The 18,929-nt window shown below is 28.6% G+C and overlaps 1 protein-coding gene across 1 annotated transcript; it reads right to left on the reverse strand.

The window, feature by feature from the left end:
* Positions 1–986: 986 nt before the first annotated feature.
* Positions 987–1,770, reverse strand: LOC105802252 (hypothetical protein). The gene is made up of 2 exons (XM_012633784.2): positions 1,375–1,770; positions 987–1,241 (listed from the first exon to the last, which is right to left on the reverse strand). The coding sequence occupies exons 1-2, from the start codon at positions 1,606–1,608 to the stop codon at positions 1,074–1,076; spliced, it is 402 nt and encodes a 133-aa protein (XP_012489238.1). The 5' UTR covers positions 1,609–1,770; the 3' UTR covers positions 987–1,073.
* Positions 1,771–18,929: the final 17,159 nt, after the last annotated feature.

The following is an 18,929-nucleotide window of genomic DNA, read 5'->3' on the forward strand; positions in this document are numbered from 1 at the left end:
GGAGATTCGATATTCTTTTAACATGATGTTTTTATCATTTCTCCCAAACAAGTACAAGTAGACGCATAGAGAGGTTGTTTCTTAATATTTTTGGGTCCTAGTTAATGTTTTAGGTTATTAAAAGTTGGAGAAATTTTTTTTAAAATCCCTTAAAAGTTGGTAAAAATTTGTTTTTAACCTTTAAAAGAAAACACTTTTTTGGACCCCTTAAAAGTTGGAAAACAATATTTTAAACTACTTTCAACATTAGAACATGGGTGGCCACCCTAGGGCAGAGACATATTTTAATCGGTTCTTCCATTGTTTTTTTCAGTTTTTAAAATTTTAAAACTGAATTAACTGAATATGATTTTAATGATTGCTTCCACTACATAGGTTGGATGAGTAGAAATACCAAAATGGTCCCAAATTGACATTAATTCCTATTTTGGATGGAAGCTTTTAAGATTAAAAATAAAAAGAAAGATAAACTAGTCTTCATCCAAATCTTCCCTTGTTTTCTTTTTGAAAATATCCGTTTCCATTTGGATTCACATTAATTACTATAGAAATAATAATGTAAAAGTAATTAAGTCGTCTAGAAAACTGGGTATTACCAACCAAATTAAAAGACTCGATGCACTTAAAGCATGCCGGTTTTAGTTTGCAGGACTTGTAAGTTTTCTTACAATATAAAACTGGGTCAGGTTTGTTTAGTTATGGACTAAGACGTGCATGGATTCTTCACTGACAAGTGTTAGTTAGAGACGTGGATCTCAATTTTCTGCTGTTATTTTGTGTCTTTTTTTTTTTTTTTATGAAAGCATTTACCATGTTTGTAATTTCGATAAACACGATGTAAGGATTGTAATTCAGAATAGACAATTCTGGACTGATTAACCCCAGATGGCTAAATTTCCAGACATTTGTATATCCTGAAAACATACAGAGCTGGCTCTCTGTTAGTCAAGGAAAAAAAATGGCATAATAAATTTACAACTACCTACTTGCAAGAAAAACTGTAAACAGTGAACACTATACAAATTGAACAATCAATCTACAGTGGGATTCAATATTTACAACAATCAAATTTGCTAATACAAAGGAACTGGAAAACGAGGTGATTTGGGTGTCTTCTGCACTTCTATTACAACCTTAGCTTCTCGTGGAGGTTCACATGGACATGGCAATGCTATGAACTTTGGAATCTCATCTCCAGGCATTAAAACAGGCAAGCTTTCGCTCTGGTTTCTCTTTAAATCCTGAAAAACAAGAAAACCCAAATCCATGTTTAATTGATTGTTGAAAGTCAAAAACTATGAAAGACCCTTTTTTATCTAACAAGGTTAATCGAGTACTTGAAAATTTGTCATGTTGTTGAGGGAAAAGTTTTACCATGCAGTTAGGCTTAGGTTTGGAGGGGGATGCTTCGATATCGTCATCGGGAACTGCGGCGGCGTCGGTGAAAGATCGACGGAGGGATCTAAATTTGCCCCAGTGGTAGCAGCAAGAGAAGAAGCCACTCAAGCTGAAAATGATGATTAAGAGGAGAGCAGTGCCGAGAGGGAAACCGAGGGAGGGTCGAGATGCATCCATGTGTGATGGTGGGGAAAGATCCTGACTGTCCATTATCGCATAGTACTTATTGTCCTTCCTGCGGCGGCGGTTGCGGCTGATGCTGGTGGTTGTGGCGTTTGTTTGTCCCTACTCTCTCTCGTATGAATGGAAGGGGCGGAATTAGGTAAGCTGACAGCTGAGTATGGACAATGAATATTTTTGGGATTTGGGTTTTGGAGAGGATATACAATATTTATAAAATGAAAGGGTTAAGGTGTACGTGGAAAGGTGCATGGAAAAATGTCCTAATTGTCCCGGCCATGGTACGGTATAGGATGGGGTCCAATTGTTGGAGTACAATCACAAACAATGAACCCATGGAAAAAATGCTACACCAGAAAAAAAGAGCAATTCACGGATAAAATTGATCATGTATGTTTGGTTTTTTCCTCTGGAGACATGCATGTATGTTGGAATGTTTAGGGTCTGTTTGATTGTCAGTATAATATTTTCCGTAAAATAATTTACTTGAAAATATTTTCTGGTGTTTGATTGAATCTGTGTAAAATATTTTCTGCTATTTGGCAGATTCCCTGAAAATATTTTCTGAAAAAGTTGTTTTTACATATATTAATATATATTAATAAATTTTTATATTTTAAATTATTTTTACATATATTGCAATGATTTATTTATAATAATACTCAATTATTAAGCTACAATATTAATCGTTATAAATTGAAAAAAACTAATATCAAATAAATTATTTGTAATTGTGTTAAAAAAGTATTGAATAATTAAAAAAATTAGTTACTGGAAAATCGATAAACAGAAGCAATTTTCTACCGGAAATGAAGGAAGGAATGAAGGATGCGATAGAGAGGAGAGCACGGAAAATGTCTTACGGAAATTGAAAGGGTAAGACATTTTCCCTAAAATGTAACCCATTTTCCCTTGTTTTGGAGTTCATTTTCCAAATGGAAAATGTTTTCCGCCAATCAAACGCTGGAAAAGTTGGAAATGATTTTCCGGAAAATCAATTCCGTCAATCAAATAGACCCTTAATTTAATGTTCAAGTACGTTTCAATAAAAAATACTAGTTTTAAAAAATAATTTGAATAAAAATAAACTAACAAACTTTGATTTTGGTTCATTTTAAATTTTATAGATTGTATCGTTTTTATATTAGTGTAATTTATATTTTATACTAGTAAACATAAATTTAATTTTTTTTACAATCAATTCTTATGGTTATTCATAAGTCAGCCTTAAGTTCAAATGTCCTAATCAATTTTGTCGTTTCAAATCCCGTAACATTCAAGTACAGTAAAATACATTTGTTGATCAGTTGTAGCTTGGAGCGTGGACACGTGCTCTCAAAATGCGGGACTCACCCTGTCCATAACTAATTACCATATTAACTAAATATGACAATTAAAATATTAATGATATGCAAATTTATAAAATAATCGTGAATAGCAAGTAGCAATTATTTTTACCAACACATTAATCATCATGGCAATGTGATTGATTAATCTAATCAACGAAGCCATTTCAATATATTTGCACAAACAAAATTGAAGAAACATATTATATTAAAACAATAACGTTTTCACATAATAATATTTAGCACAGCTAATTTTCAGAATAATTTTATTTTTATTTTATTTAAATAAAATATCCACATAAAAATATTAGTCATCAACTACACGAAAAAATACTAAAATAAATTACCTTAACCCGAATGTTTGCAATTGAAAATTTCTATTCTATCCAAATTAATAATTTATATATATAAACGTAAATAATCAATTAAAATATAAATTTCAAACATAAAAACAAAAACAAAAAAAAATTCAATCACACACACTTACCTCTCGGTTTCACAGGCTAATCTCTAAAGTACAAATACTATGAATTGGTTGCTTCGATGAGAAATCTTCCTTACGGTTCTATAATATTCTAGGAGACCCTAAATCTATTGATGGAGAAGTTAAGCATATAATATTGTAGATATTCCGTAGTTAATTTGCTTTTTATCTAAAAACCACATGTAAATAAAATATGAACATAATTAATTAATATATAAATTATAAACATAAAAATTTAAAAAAAAGTCAAAACTATAAACATACACTATTAGAAACAGATTCACAAACTATCCCAAAATATAAATATAAAGATATAAATATAACCTCAAACCCTAAAATCTAAACATTTAATAATAGAATATAAATATATAATATACAATTTATTATAAGTAAATTCCTTTTTTACCTTTGCTTTAGCTGAAGTATGTGTGGAGGAGGAAGGGGCCATTGTTTATATTGGTATGAAGAAAAGGTCTAATATATCTAAATCTTCTTCTTTTTCAAACTTTAAATCTATCATGCTTGATACATTAGTATCATTGATATGTATATTTATTCATTATATATATATATATATATATTATTTTAACATTCATATTATCCGTATTTTTATAGTATAATTTAAATCTCATTTGATAAGGTAACAACATCACTTAAAAATAATTTTTCATCGATAAGAGTACTTTTAAAGTTGATATCGCTTAATACGTTAATGACGCTTAAAAACACTATTTAAATATTTCATTCTTGTAAATAATTTATAACCGAACTATTTTCATAAATATTTTTAACTATCATAAACATATATAAAATTGATATTGAAGCAAGTTTGTGTAAAGATGGGAAAGTGGGAAAAATAGAACCAAAAATTAGTAGGAGACAAGTTGAGTTGCCCTTTATTGCTTTATTGCTTTTAAAGTGTGTAAGAAAAACAGCTTTAATCAGTTATAATACAATGGACGGCACCAAGTTATAATTTGTCTGTAAGCGCTGTGTTGTGATTTAAATTTGGTGTCAAAGCTTAGTTTAGTTTATCCATTGTTTTGTACTTCTGAATCTGCTCAACTATATTTTGTCTTGAAGGTATAGTTTAAGAATAGATTAGAGTTACAAGTGTTGAATTTTGTATAATATCATTGCTAAAATTTGGACTACTACCCCATGCTGTCTTTCATCTTTACACATATATATCTATTCAGATTTGAAAATATATAATGCTAAATTTAGTTCCCAATATTTATATTTATATATTTTATTAATCTTGACTTTTAACTTTTGTAAAAGAGTCAAATTTGATCATCAATCATTCAGATAAAAGTCAATTTTTAACAAATTTTTAACATGAAAATCTACATATACTTCATGCTAATTTTTATGAACTCTTTTATATACATTTTGATTTTTTATAATTTTAAATTATTTTTGACGTAGTATATAAGACAATTAATATCATATCAAGATCGAGTATACGTGAACTTCTACACCAACATTGTTAAAAATTAATGTTTTAATCAACATTTTCATTAAAAACAAGTTGACTCTTTTAAAAAGGTTAATGGCCAAATTAAATTCAAAAAAGAATAAGCGTCAAAGTAATAAAAATGTAAACATTAAGAACTAAATTTCACATTACATTGTTGGCAAATGAAAGTCATGTGAATCTATTTAGCACTTTCAATTAATTTCATAATCATAATTTTTATTTATGCATCCAAATATGTGTTAAAGTAAGAATGTTAGATGTAAGAATTTTTTTACAATATTAGATTGTGTGGTTGGGGGTTTGAACCCCGCTCACGAAAAAGAAACACATTTTATAGCCAATCATTTATCTCTTTGGAGAATATTTATGAGGAGAGGATTAATTACTATTGCCGATGATGACTAGCTTGATTTTGATAATAAAAAAATATTAGATTATGCGAGTGAAAATATTATATAAAAATGTAATTATTAAAGAATTATGAAAATAAGTAAACCAGATTTTGGTTAAAATGGTTATGTTAAAATTTTCAAATTTATAATGTTGTAGGCTTAAATTCTATTATAGTAATATTTTATATAAGAAGATATAAATATAAGAATATCATTGTAGTAATATTTGTTATTTTGTAAAAACAATATAATTTTAATTATTTGAATTGAATTAGTATATGATTAAAATATTATAAATAGTTGGGTATAATGATAAAATATATTACACTCTCAAAAGAAAGATGTAGGTTCGAATTTTAAAGATAATATTGTTGAAAGTGTAACCACAAACTCGCATAGAGGGAGGCAGGCATAGGCAAGTGGCTCTTGAAGTTGTTAAAGGGCAAAATTAGGAACCAAACAAGGAGCGGAAGCAATAAATAGACAGAAACTTGGAATTGAACGTAGTGTTGAAATAATAAAAAATTGAAGTAGGTAAGAAATATCCTGAGTCGATTCGCCCATCCTATGATAGCAACATGATTTAGGGAAGAAGAAATGCCGTCAACAATTCAAGTTTGAAACGTTTTGTCTTCACGAGGGGACCAGTTTTATTTATCATGGTTGAAACTGACTTGTTTCTCTAGTATAAAGCAAAATCACATCTCTTGCTACAGAAAATTTTGGAATGTTTAGTAGATAGAAATTAGAAAATTGTTTAACCTGGGGTTTGGTACAGATAACAGATAAAAGCCCATTTTCCTTGAGTTGATAAGCGATGATGAATCAGCCCCCAGGATCATGCACAAACATACAAAGATCCTTTCTATCCACACCAGCTTTTGCAAGCCTTGAAATGGCTTTGACACCCCAATTTTTCCTACCAAATATCAGCTTCACAATAGATTTGCAAATACAAGAATATTGCCATGGAACATCTACCAATATCATTGGTACAAAAAGCGCATACAGCTCTGTCCGATGAAACCAAGCTCCTCCTTGGTTGGAATTCGACCTCGAATGAGTTGCCATACAAACACTTCCATTTTTGGAGGGGCAAGGTCGACCCATATATATTCACATAGCTGACCTTAGGACATGATGGCAGTGCAATAAGATTTAGGGGAATCATTTCCACAGCTGGGAGCTTTCCATAATAACTGGTCGTTTTTTGAGGGACTCCACGTTACCATCTTGAAGAGATTCACAAAATTCCCTCCACTATCATTTTCCCAATCAAACAAACTCCTCCTTAACTCAATTTTCCATTTCCAATGGTCATTAGCAAACTGAATCGTTTCATTTATTTGAAAATAGAACCAAGTATGTCCCATGTGTTCACCATCCCATGTGGGCATGGATTTGAGTCATGCTAATCATGTTGTTGTTTAGGGCTTTACCTTACTAGTGTAGTTCACCAAAAAAAATATTGTAAAAGGTAAATGTATTGTAATTCTTTTATTAAAAAATAGAAAAAATGTTCTTTGTACATTAGATAAAGGAGTAAAATAATCTTATTAAAAATTATTTCAGTGTTTTATATATAAGACATAACAATAAATTTAGAACTAAATCTTTACATCTTTATTCGATTTTACTCTTACTATTTTATTTGTACCAAATTAATGTTTAATCATCCACCATCAAAGTGATATTATTTTATCTTATATTAGGTTAACAAATAATTAAAAATATAAATAAAAACATGATTTTAGAACTTATGAAGAATCTCTTCAAAATTAAAAAAAACACCTAATTTTTTAAAACAAATTATTATTTTTCAACCTTTCAATAAAAGATTGTAAAATTTTAAAGAAATACAATTCTTTTTCCTTTTAAATTCAAACAAGTTTAAAATAGATGAGATTGTTGGTGGGTGCACTATAAATAAATATTTTAGGTGGCATACATAACTGCAGAATACATACATTTATATAATTAGTGACATAATTATCAAAAATACCCTCAATATTTATAGGTTTTTAGGTTTTTAGGTTTGAGCTTTTTTGTTTTAGATTGATACCTTTAACATTACAATTTTTTTAGAAGTCAGTCTAATTTTAATAGAAAACATGAGTTAATCATCATCAAACCACATGTCAGCAAAATAACCTTTATGCCACATAAACACGATGTCATAGATCACATCATCTATTTAACAATTATTTTTCATTTTGATTCATCTTCTTCCTTCTGCTCTCTTTCTGTGTCCCCTTTAGTTGTTGACTTGTTGTTCCAGTAAAATCAAAGAAAAACACAAGTCACAACACATGTTTCTTTTAGTTTCAGTTTTTGTAGCCTTATGTTTCCAACCATGGCGGATTTACTGACAAGGAACTGTCGTACATAAAGCAACAAGGCTTTATTACAAATTCCTCAACCATGGGGTTAAGCTTAAATAAAATCTCAACCAAATCTCTCATCTCGTTCTTGAAAATCTCACCATTACTCCCATTTTCCAAATTGCTAAATCCATTAAGCCCTCCAGTCCTTTTCACCGTCTATTGTTGGTTCTTTTCATTAAACCCATTCTATGTCAGTATGTTGCTATCGCCATTGCTATTAGTGATTGCTACAGGATTTTCTTAATAAAAAATGTCTTCTTTAGTAGTCTTAGCACCATTTGATACCAGCAACTCAGTCCAATTTAAAGGCCATAATAAAAATGAGCTTAATTTCCCTCAAAGCCCAATTACTAGATCTAAATTTAAGCAACTAAGGATAAAACTCAACTTATTCATTCAGGCTTTATCACAAAAAAAAAAAAAAAAATCGAGAAGAAAAATTGAAGCTTCAAGAAGATGAATTTTAGAGCAATGATGAATTAGAATGGACTAATTTTGTGCGTGGGTCTAAACTTTCAATCTATGATAACAAGCCCATGTGAAAAATGTTAGCAAGCTTAGACACTTCACTTCAAGGACCCCAGTCGATCCCACAAGCCTAGACGTATCATATTAGGTTTGGGTTTTAGGCTTAATTTTTTATTAATATGAACTCAATATTGTATTTATCAGCTCTTATTATATTATTATTATTATATTCTAAATTTTTTATAATTATTTAGTATTTTAAGTTATTTAGGAGTTTTACGTTAACAATAAAGTTTTGTTTAAAACTACTTTTGTTTAGATTAAATTAGAGTTCTAGTATACTTAAGAGCTTTATTTAGATTTATTTAGCTAGCCTATATATAAGCATTTGCATTGTACACAAATCACACAATTCATTATTCAACTTCTCTTTTGAGTTAATAAATTCTCTTTGAGTTTTTCTTTCAAGAATTTCTATTGAGTTTTTCTTTAGAAGACTTTTAACAATCTTTTTAGATTGCGGGAATAATCTTTAAACTTTTTCTTGCCAATGTTTCTTTCTTGGAGGGAAAATTAAAGTCACTTGAAGAGGGTTGTGGATTCTTCGTATTTCCAATGCTTCTTAGGACTTCTACATACCATGTTCTATCTTCTTTAATTTCTTCCTTCTTATTATAATCGTAGATTTATTATTCTATTTTAATTATCTTATTTATTTATTTTAATTGTTTTATCTAACTTGGATTTGATTGTGTTTTAGGTTGTATAAAAAATCCAAGTTTCTTTCCGAACGTCTAGAGCCCTAAGTCAAATTTGCGACTATGACAAACTTTACGATCCGCTTCCGCATTCATCCGTCTCATTCTGTATCACCATTCGTGGAATCAGTCTTGGTCTTTGATTTATTTGGATGGTTTACCAAATTGAAGTCAAACGATTTTTGCCCTGACACTCTCGGCAACCGCCATGATCAAATCGAAACTCCCTCTAAAAAGAACTGTTTTCTTTTTCCATATTCCTTTGTAAACAAACAACAAAAACTATCTAATGATTTGGAAAACCAATACCTAGAAAAAAGGAGAAAAGAAATAAGTTGTATATATATAATTGTTATTGTTGTTGTTGTCCGGGGAGCAACATACCTCCCTTATCTAAATGGTTTCTGTGAAAGCCCAATTCCATCTGGCCCAAGACCCAATAATAAAACAAGACCAAATAATAAAGTCTAATTACAAACAACCCAAAATGAAAAAACAAACCCCTAATGGCCCTGTGGCCCACAACCTAAACTAAGTTTTCAAAAAAAAAAAAAAACAACAACAACAAAAAAACCCTAGCCGTCGTTCCTCTCTCGTCGCCCGAGGTCTGCCACCGCCAACTGCCCCCATCTTGTCATTGACTCCAAAGACGCCTGCAAATACAGAAGAGCAAGAACAGTAGAAAAAAATAAAAAATAATATTGTAATTTGGCTATAAAAAAGCCTGAAAATAGATTGTAAAAGGGGTTTTTTTTTTAAAAAAAAGAGAAAACAAACGAAAAGCAATAAAAAAAAGAACTGAAAAGAAAAAGTTCAAAGGTGACTTTCTTGTTTATTTTTTTATTTTTTTAACTCAATTATTTAAAAAAAGAAGCATAAAGTATAAAAAAAAGGGAAAACTCACCTGTCGGTTCATCTTCTGCCACCGTCGGAAACCATCGCCGCCGTTTCTTCGCGCTATTTTCCCCTTTCTTTGATTTTCAAAAACTATTGGGCTAGATTCGAGTTTTTTTATGAAAGAGGTTTTTTTAAAAAAAAAAGGTTAAAAGGCATTTTTCGGCCACCGGAGGCAACAGCCTCCATCGCTGGTGACCGGTGGCCACAGTGGCCCACGGCAGCACCGATGGCCAGATCTAGGGGGTTGAGAGAAAGAAACAAGGCTTTTAGGTTTTTTTTTAAATGAAAGGCAAAATGATTTTTTTGAAACTTTTTTAACTTAAATAGGCATGCTGAAATGACGTCGTTTCACTCAGGCCCCAAACACCCTAAAACGGCGTCGTTTTGACACGAAATCCAATCCAACCTGACCCAGCAGGATTCGCATGTTTTTTAAAGGGGGTCTAATTACCGCTTTGGCCCTTCCGCTTTTCTTTTTTTTCAATTTGGTCCTAATTCTTTTTTTCCTTTAAAACTTCACCATTTAATTTTGTTTTATTTTCAATTTAGTCCCCCGATTTGCCAAAGAAACGATGCGTTTAATAGGGTATGAGATATTTTCTCATTTAGTCCTTATTTCTTTTCGTGCAATTCATTTTGGTCCTTTATTATGTTTTATTTTTTTACAATTTAGGCCCTAAATTCCATTTAAATTTCAATTTAGTCCTTTTATATTTGTTCATTTATTTTATTATAATTTAGGCTCTAAATTTCATTTTAATTTCAATTTAATCCTTTATTCATTTAATTTCAACCTTTTATAGATTTTTATATGTATTGTTATGTATTGTTTTATTTATTTATTTATATATTTATTCATTTATTATTTCTTTACTTTTTTGTATTTAAAATTTGTATTGTCATTTATTCATTTATTTGCACATTTTATTATTATTTATTATCATTATTATTACTATATTGTTTATTTTTCCTTTATTATTTAATTAGTATTAAAATAGTAATTAAAAGGATTATTGCCATTGTTATTATTTGGTGAATTATTATTATTATTATAATTTTATTATTATATCATTCATTTATTTATTATTTTAATATTCTACCCACATAGCGACTTTATATGATTTCACTATCATTGTATTATACACTATGTTTAAACACATTTGTCCGTTTTTCATACGATGCCCGAATAAACTAAATATATGTACCATTTTAAGTGTTACATATTTTTTTTTACTTGATGCATAAAAAGGAAAATTTTAAAATTAAGGCAATGTTTCATATTTGGAGATTCGAAAAGTTGTGCCCTAACTTACGGGGTTCGACTTTCTCTTTGAACCTAGATAACCCAACATTCCTTTTAAAATTAAAACACATGAGATTTAAATAGTAATTAAAATAAAGAGCAAGCTTATTTTCGAGGAATCGAGATGTCGTGTCCTAACTTACGGGATGTGACCTTTTGTTACCTCGAGATAAGAGAGCCTTTTACATATGTTTTGATTTATTCAAGTGATTTTAATTTAAAATAGCATTATGCAAAGGGAGATCGTGTTTTAAATTCTCTTCAAATTTTTAATTTTCGATACTAAGACATCGAGTAATAAATTAGGTATCAAATTTGGGCGTAGCGAGGGCGTTAATCCTTCCTCGTGCGTAACCGAATCTCGAACCCATTTTCTGGATTTTGTAGACCAAAAATCATTGTTTTAGTAAATCAAGCCTTTTTATTAAAACAATTAAATTACAAAGTGATCTGATCACACCTCATAAAAAAAGATTAATGATGATAGAATTTTCAAAATATAACTCAATCTTAAAAAGGGGGGGGGGGGGTTCAACAGTTTCCATGGATGAAAGCCCAACCCAGCTCAAAGATCATCGCCACTTTATGAATTGAGAATTAAAAAAGAAAAAAGAAAAAGGAGACAGACTTTGCAAATTGATGGAGGAAATAGGTAAAACATAGGAAAATAAGTAATAATATTTTGTCTGCAGCTTTATATTAAAAGAAAGAAAGAAATAAGAAAGACATTTTTGACACGTGATCTACATGTGGTTAATTAACAGTCAATTGACATTTTTCATTAAAATTGAGTTAATTTTTAGAAAAATCATAATGTTTAGGATCTCAATCCCCCAAAAAAAGGTTAAGGGTTCAAATCCCAAAACTCATAAACTTTTGAGGGTATTTTCGATAATTATGTCATAATTATTAAAATGGTTTGTTGAGTTGGTGTTACCTTCAATTGGGTCACCAAGGCAGTTGTTAAAGTATAAAAATATTTTTTTTGTAATTAAAATAAGTTCTATTATTCGATGGTACTTTAATCTTTTCCATTTAAAAAATATGCATATCGTGATATTTAAATTCAAACCAATTGCATTAGTAAAACATTTAATTTATCACTCAATTAAAACTTTATTTTATATTTTTATACATTTTAATTTTAATTATGTACACTTTATTATTTCTATCAATTTTATATATTCACACTTACTATTTATTAAGTGTTTTATTGAGGTGGTGCCACCTCAACCGAGTCACCAATTCGGTTAAAAATTACGAAATATCCTTCGTAATTTAAATAAATGATACTATTTGAGGATATTTAGTCTTTTTATTTTAATAAAACCAATTAATATAGGTATTGATAGGATTTAAACTTGTGCCAATTAGATTAATAAAACATTAAATTACCACTCAACCAAAGCTTAATTTTGATATATTTTATACATTTTATTTTAACATGCATAAGTTATTATCTCCATTAATTGTTTGTTTTACTCACAAATTAGTCTATCTTTTAATTTTAATATCGTACATATTTCATGTGTTATTATGATTAATTAGTTTAAAACTATACGTTTCATTATTTATTGTATGCTACTTTTAAACACACATTTGTATTCTAAATTTATAGTTTCCACACGCATACATGTGTGATAGGATTTCTAGTATGAAATTTAAAGATGGACTTTCACTTTACATATTCACTCACAATTGCACCTCAACTATAAGATTTTTCTCGTGTCTTACTTATATGTGGAATTAGAAAATCCTAAACACATGCTCCTAATGAAAAAATCCAAGTATGAATTTTGGAGATAATTTGGGTAGCCATAAACTTCGGATATGAATAGTACAAAGGTAAATATTATTACATGTTAATTAGGTAAAATATGCTATTAATCCCGTACTTTGACAAATTTGAGGTTTAACCTATACTTAAAATGTTAGAAATTAAGTTCTCCAACTATTTTGATTTAAAATTTCAATACAATAATTAAAATCGTAAGTATTTTCTGTCAAAATTTATCGATTTAGCATGTTCATTAAGTCGCCTCATATGACATTTCATACGATTAACAAAAAATAAAAATGTTGGTTAACAATTTGAAAAAAAACTAAAATTGACGATAATGATTGAACTAGAATTTTAAATATAAAAGGTACGAAGAATGAATTTTAAAATTTTAAAATACAAAGACTAAATATCAAATTCTATAAAATATATGAAGTAATAGGTGAAGATTTTAAGATTGAAAAATCTGAAAAATAAAATAAAAGAGAAGAAAGATAAAAGACAATGTGAAGTGTGATAATTTTTACCTTATTTTAGAGTTGCCAAATAGTAAATAATTCCATCACCAAACTTAAAGCTGAAATGTTGATCTTTGATGACATAAAGTAAAAGCTGAATAAATAAACTCAATTTCTTAGTGGGCTTGACACTTAACAAGATAGCAGTCGACCTTCATGGGTTTGCCCGTTAGAAGTGTTGGCCAGCTCTGAATTTTCACGTCTCTTCAAATTTTCATTTTACTAATATTTACGTCTTTTCTTTTTTCTATGATGTTTGTATCATATGATTTTATTTTTACTAAAATTGATTGTAAGTGTTTTAATTTTTGGAAAATCCAAAAAAACCTCTAACTTTTAATTATTCTAAGGAGTCACAGGTAATGTGGATCCCTGCATAATCTTTTACATTTGTATATTCAACTTGTAAGTGAAAATTCACTAATCTCAATTATATTATGATAATTTTACTTTTCCTTTCTGATAATATTGGTCAACTTTACCCTTTAAGTGATTGGAGTTTGAAATCAACAAAATAAATTTTAGTAAAAATTATAAAATTTGTATGTAACAATGAGCGAATCCACAAAATTTGATTAGTAAAAATAAGTAAAATAAAAATAAAAGGGATTTTAAAATTGAAAAGTTAAATTAAAACTAAAACTATTGAAATAAAGACCATATATAAAATTTTAAAAATCAATAAAATAAGTAAAATAAAAATAAAAGGGATTTGAAAATTAAAATTTAAATTAGAACTAAAACTATTGAAAGAAATATCGTAAATAAAAATCTAACAAATCAATAAGATAAAAGTTAGTGAAAAGTTTAATCTCGACTTTGATTCATAGATTTAATCAATAATACAAAGATATATGTCAACATTGTTGTGAAACAAAGAATAAAGAGAAAATAAATAACAAGAAAATAGGAGAGCAAAAGAGAATACGCATTTTTATTAATCAATAGGAGTGTTTACGTATTTTTATTAATCAATAGGGTGTTCACAATGCTTCTCCAATATATATATATTTATAAATATATTTTATTAATCACTTGACATTACCAAAACAAATTATCTTAATTGCATAATCTGGAAATTGTGCTATTAATTTAATTACTTGTGCAAGTAATCTCGCAAACGCTAGGTTGCGAGTTGATAATAAATACACATATGACCATCTTCTAGATATATCTATCAAAATCATGAAATACTTAAATGGCCTACATATATCTCCTTGTATGTGTTTCAAAAATGCAGGTGATTCTAACCCAGTTTTAACTAATGATGGTCTAATAATTAATTTACCTTGAGAATTCTCTAAATTGAAGATTCTTTTGGTTTTTCAATGGATGGCCTAATTGGTCTTGCCAAATAGTAAATGAACTTGGATCTATAAACTTCTGGTTTATTGTAACATGTGTTTTAATTGTACTACCAAACCAGAAGACAAGACAAGTAATTTTTCCAAGATATATTTCTTTCAAAATATAACTGTAATGATTTGTAGATACTCCATGTTTTTCTCCCTTGTAGTCTCAAAATAATATTCATTTCGACGAATATCTTTACAGCTTAATAAATTTCTTCAAAACTCAAACAAAAATAGTGCATCATCTATAATAAACTTTATCCCTCGAGGTGATAATATTGTAGCTCTTTCGGAGCTTTCGATTAAATTAGCAATATCATAAATGATATTAACATTTGTGTCACTTGCATTTAATTGAGAAAATATTTCTTATATTTAAGTGTTGTATGCATTGTAGCAGGATCTGTGAGACATATTTTCATTCTTGATCTTGGGACCAACTAAAACTTGAGAAAATTAATTTTCTTCATTAAAAAAATACAGCATAAGTGATGTTTGGAAAAAAAACACTTTATTTAAAAGAAAATATTTAAAATTGAATAACATAAAAATATAACCTTTTTCCTAAAAAATCAAATATTGAAATGGAAAATAGTAATCAAATGTTCTTTTCATCCCCAACTTTTCCACCGTCATTTCCAAAAAAAAAAAATTTCACAGCCAAGTTTGAATTCACAAAGTCAAATTTGTTTCAACATTCTTTCCCTTCTTTTTGAAGAAGGCTTGTTATTAGGGGTGAGCATTCGATCGAATCGAATCGAAAATTTTCGAGTTAATCGAGTTTTCGAATCTCATTTTATCATCCTAACTTTATTTGAAGTTTTCTCGAATCGAGTCGAGTGAGATGGAATTCGAATCGAATCGAATCGAATATATTTGTTCGAGTTAAATTTTAAAAAATAATTTTAGGTCATTGTAACCATTGTCACCCATCATAATAAAATTTGTCCACCTTAATCAAATTTTTTATTAACTTTCATCACCTCATAATTTATTTATTAATTTTTTATATACTGGTTAGCTTATTTGTTTGCTTAGTTGTTTCAATTATCTTCGGATTCTTGTCACTATGTATTTTGGAATTAAAAATATATTAAATATAAAAATATGATTTTTAATAAAATTTATTTTAAAATAAAATTTGAAATTGATACCAATATAAAATTTTAACACGAATATTTTATGGCATAATTAAGAATTCAATTTTAATATAAATATTCAATATGACTAAACAATTCAATAATATAAATAATATAAAATGTGAAATTTAATTTAATAATATAAATAGTATATATAAATAAAATTATTACTATTTATGTTTAGTGATTTTTTGGATAATGTTGATTTTTATTTGAGAGTAAAGGGTGAGAAGTAAAAGTTTAGGGGGAAAATAAAAAGTTTTGGGGAATAAAAGTTTGAGGGAAAGTAAATAGGGGGAGTAAAATTTTGGAGGGAAAATATTAAAAAAAAATTGGAGGGGGAGGGTTTGGGGTAGATGGGAGGTGGGATGGGAAGAGAATAAAAGTTTTAGGGAAAAGTGGGAGGAGTAAAATTTTGGGGAAAATAAAAATTTTGAGGGTTTTGAGAGTAAAGTTTTGAAAAAAATGAATGGAAGAGTAAAATTTTGGTGGAAATGTATTTTGAGTAGATTGGGGTTGGGAGGAGGAGTAAAAGTTTTGGGGGAAAAGTGGGAAGGAGTAAAAGTTTTGAGGAAAAGTAAAAAGTTTGAGAGTTTAGGTAAAACTGTAAAATATTATAGTTTGATATTCGAATTATTCGAATTATTCGAGTTATTCGAATTCGAAAACTCAACTCGATTCGAACTCGAAATTCGAAAAAAAAATTCGAGTTGATTCGAATAACTCGATTAACTCGAATAACTCGATTCGTTTAACTCGAAATTCGAATTTTTTTTCGATTTTTTCGAGTCGAATCGAATTTTGCTCACCCCTACTTGGTATAGCTTTGTAAGATGTTCAAGTGTATTACAAGTACGCAACTAATATCCTTTCATATCATATCGATAGCACAAATTTTTTGTACTTTTCGAAAGATTGATTAGACCATCTTTCTCTTTCTTTTCAATGTTATTCTTCTTTTGTTGGTCAATATTACAACCATAATAGCGGTAATTATTACATCCTTGACCACATCCATAATTATGATCACAACTGCAACCACGACCATAATTTCTTTCACTTTTAGAATTACTGTGTACCGCCACATTTACTTTCGGGGATGGAGCAAAACTAGTGGGATGACTTTTGTGGTTTTTCATCAAGAGCTCGTTATTTTGCTTAACTACTAAAAGGCATGAGATTAATTCAAAGTATTTCTTAAAACTATTTTCAAAATATTGCTACTGTGGAAGCACATTAGAAGCACGAAAGGTTGAGAAAATTTTCTCTAATAAGTTTGCGTCTGTAATTATCTCTCCATACAATTTTAATTGAGAGTTTATTTTGAATAATGCAGAGTTATACTCACTTTCTGATTTGAAATCTAGCAATCTGATGTGCATTCAATCATAACGAGCTTTAGAAATTATTATCGTTTATTTATGGTCGTATCTTTCTTTCAAATTAGTCCACAATTCAAGTTGATCTTTTAAGGCCAAATATTCTACCTTTAACCCTTGATGAAGATTATGAAGGAGAAAAATCATAGCTTTAGCTTTGCCTTGATTAGATTCCTGATTGGCTTGCACAATTATATTTCTTAGACTTTTGGCATGTAGATAAATTTCTAGCGTAAAAAAATAGTTAGAATCTCTAAAGAAGTACGAAATAAAACTCTACTTTTAATGACTACTAGAGTCTTGAACTATATTAAATTTATCTTGATTTTGATAAACATTCACTTAATGGTAAGATATTTATAACAAACCAACATTAATAAATTAATTATAATTATCGAGGATAGAGATTTATGTGAGGTGATAAACATGGAGTGTTTAAGGAAGTAGCATTGGCGAAGAAAAGATGCAACTGTTTGAAGTATTTAGATACCCCAACTAGGTATTACATAAGTTAGATTGCTGCAAATTGGCTTACAACTTCAACACAATGAAGTAAATAAGATTGAAAACTGTTAAATTATTCAAAGGCAGTATTTTAGTTCATATCTGACTTCTATTACATCAGTCTCCAGGAAAAGGAGATTTTCAATTAGCTAATAAACTAATTTTGCTGCCATTTCCAATCATTCAAGTAGAATTCCTTTAATAAATATACAAGCAATACCATCAATCAAATAGGGTATGTGTGTGAATGAATTTGTCATTTTTCATATTTAATCATTTTTGGTGGTCCTTATATACAAAAACATATGAGAAAAAAAAAATGAGTTGGTGACGTAATGCCAAACATCTCTATCGTAATAATATTTTGGCCTCATTGAATTCGATTTCTAAACATTTTATACCCCTTTCCCTTATAAAAAAATATATGAGTTTGAGTATGCTGAAACGTATTTTTCTCTTATTCAAGAATAGGGGAGGGGGCTATTAGTAGTTCTAAGCATTATATAAAAAAAGAAGAAAGAAAAAGAAAAAAGAGTTATCATATTTGGTTATACGTTTTATAATATCAATGTTTTAATCACTAGATCGGGTGTCGATCATATTATCGATTTTTAATTCCATCATCGGTCTAATAATAATTAAATAATGAATTAAAACTTATTTAACCGGTTCAACCACTAACTTTTTTGTTTTGGCTTTTGATTTTTCACGAGTTTCAAGTGATATTGATTAGTCTAGTTCAAATCACACTACATGATATTATGTGCGCTTAAATGAAAAATTGGTAGTCAAATTATACGCTTCTTTGAATTAGGTACCCAAACTGTACTTTTTTTTTTTTCAAATTGATACCTAAATTTTTTGAGTTAAAAGTGGTATCAAAACTATATTTTCGTTACCCAAATCACCTGAACTTGAATGTTACATTGGTTAAAAATTCAATCTTAGAAAGTTTATTATATTTTCTCTTACTTGCTTAAGTATCCAAATAGATTATGACACACTTATGATGCGAGTGAAAATAAATTTATGTAATAAATATATTCATAAAAATTATATAAAAAATGAGGCTTTAGTTGAAATGATACACTAAAATGGTTGAAAACCATAGTGTTATAAGTTCAAATTGTACATTTTTTATTTTTATTTAAAAGATAAAAGATA

Source organism: Gossypium raimondii, chromosome 11, assembly GCF_025698545.1.
Source record: "Gossypium raimondii isolate GPD5lz chromosome 11, ASM2569854v1, whole genome shotgun sequence".
Lineage (NCBI taxonomy): Eukaryota > Viridiplantae > Streptophyta > Magnoliopsida > Malvales > Malvaceae > Gossypium > Gossypium raimondii.

Excerpts from the sequence above, each read along its gene's own strand:
- LOC105802252 (XM_012633784.2), bottom strand. The coding sequence starts at position 1,608 with ATGGACAGTCAGGATCTTTCCCCACCATCACACATGGATGCATCTCGA. Across the intron at positions 1,242-1,374 it reads AACCTAAGCCTAACTGCATG|GATTTAAAGAGAAACCAGAG; the intron begins GTAAAACTTTTC and ends CTTGTTTTTCAG.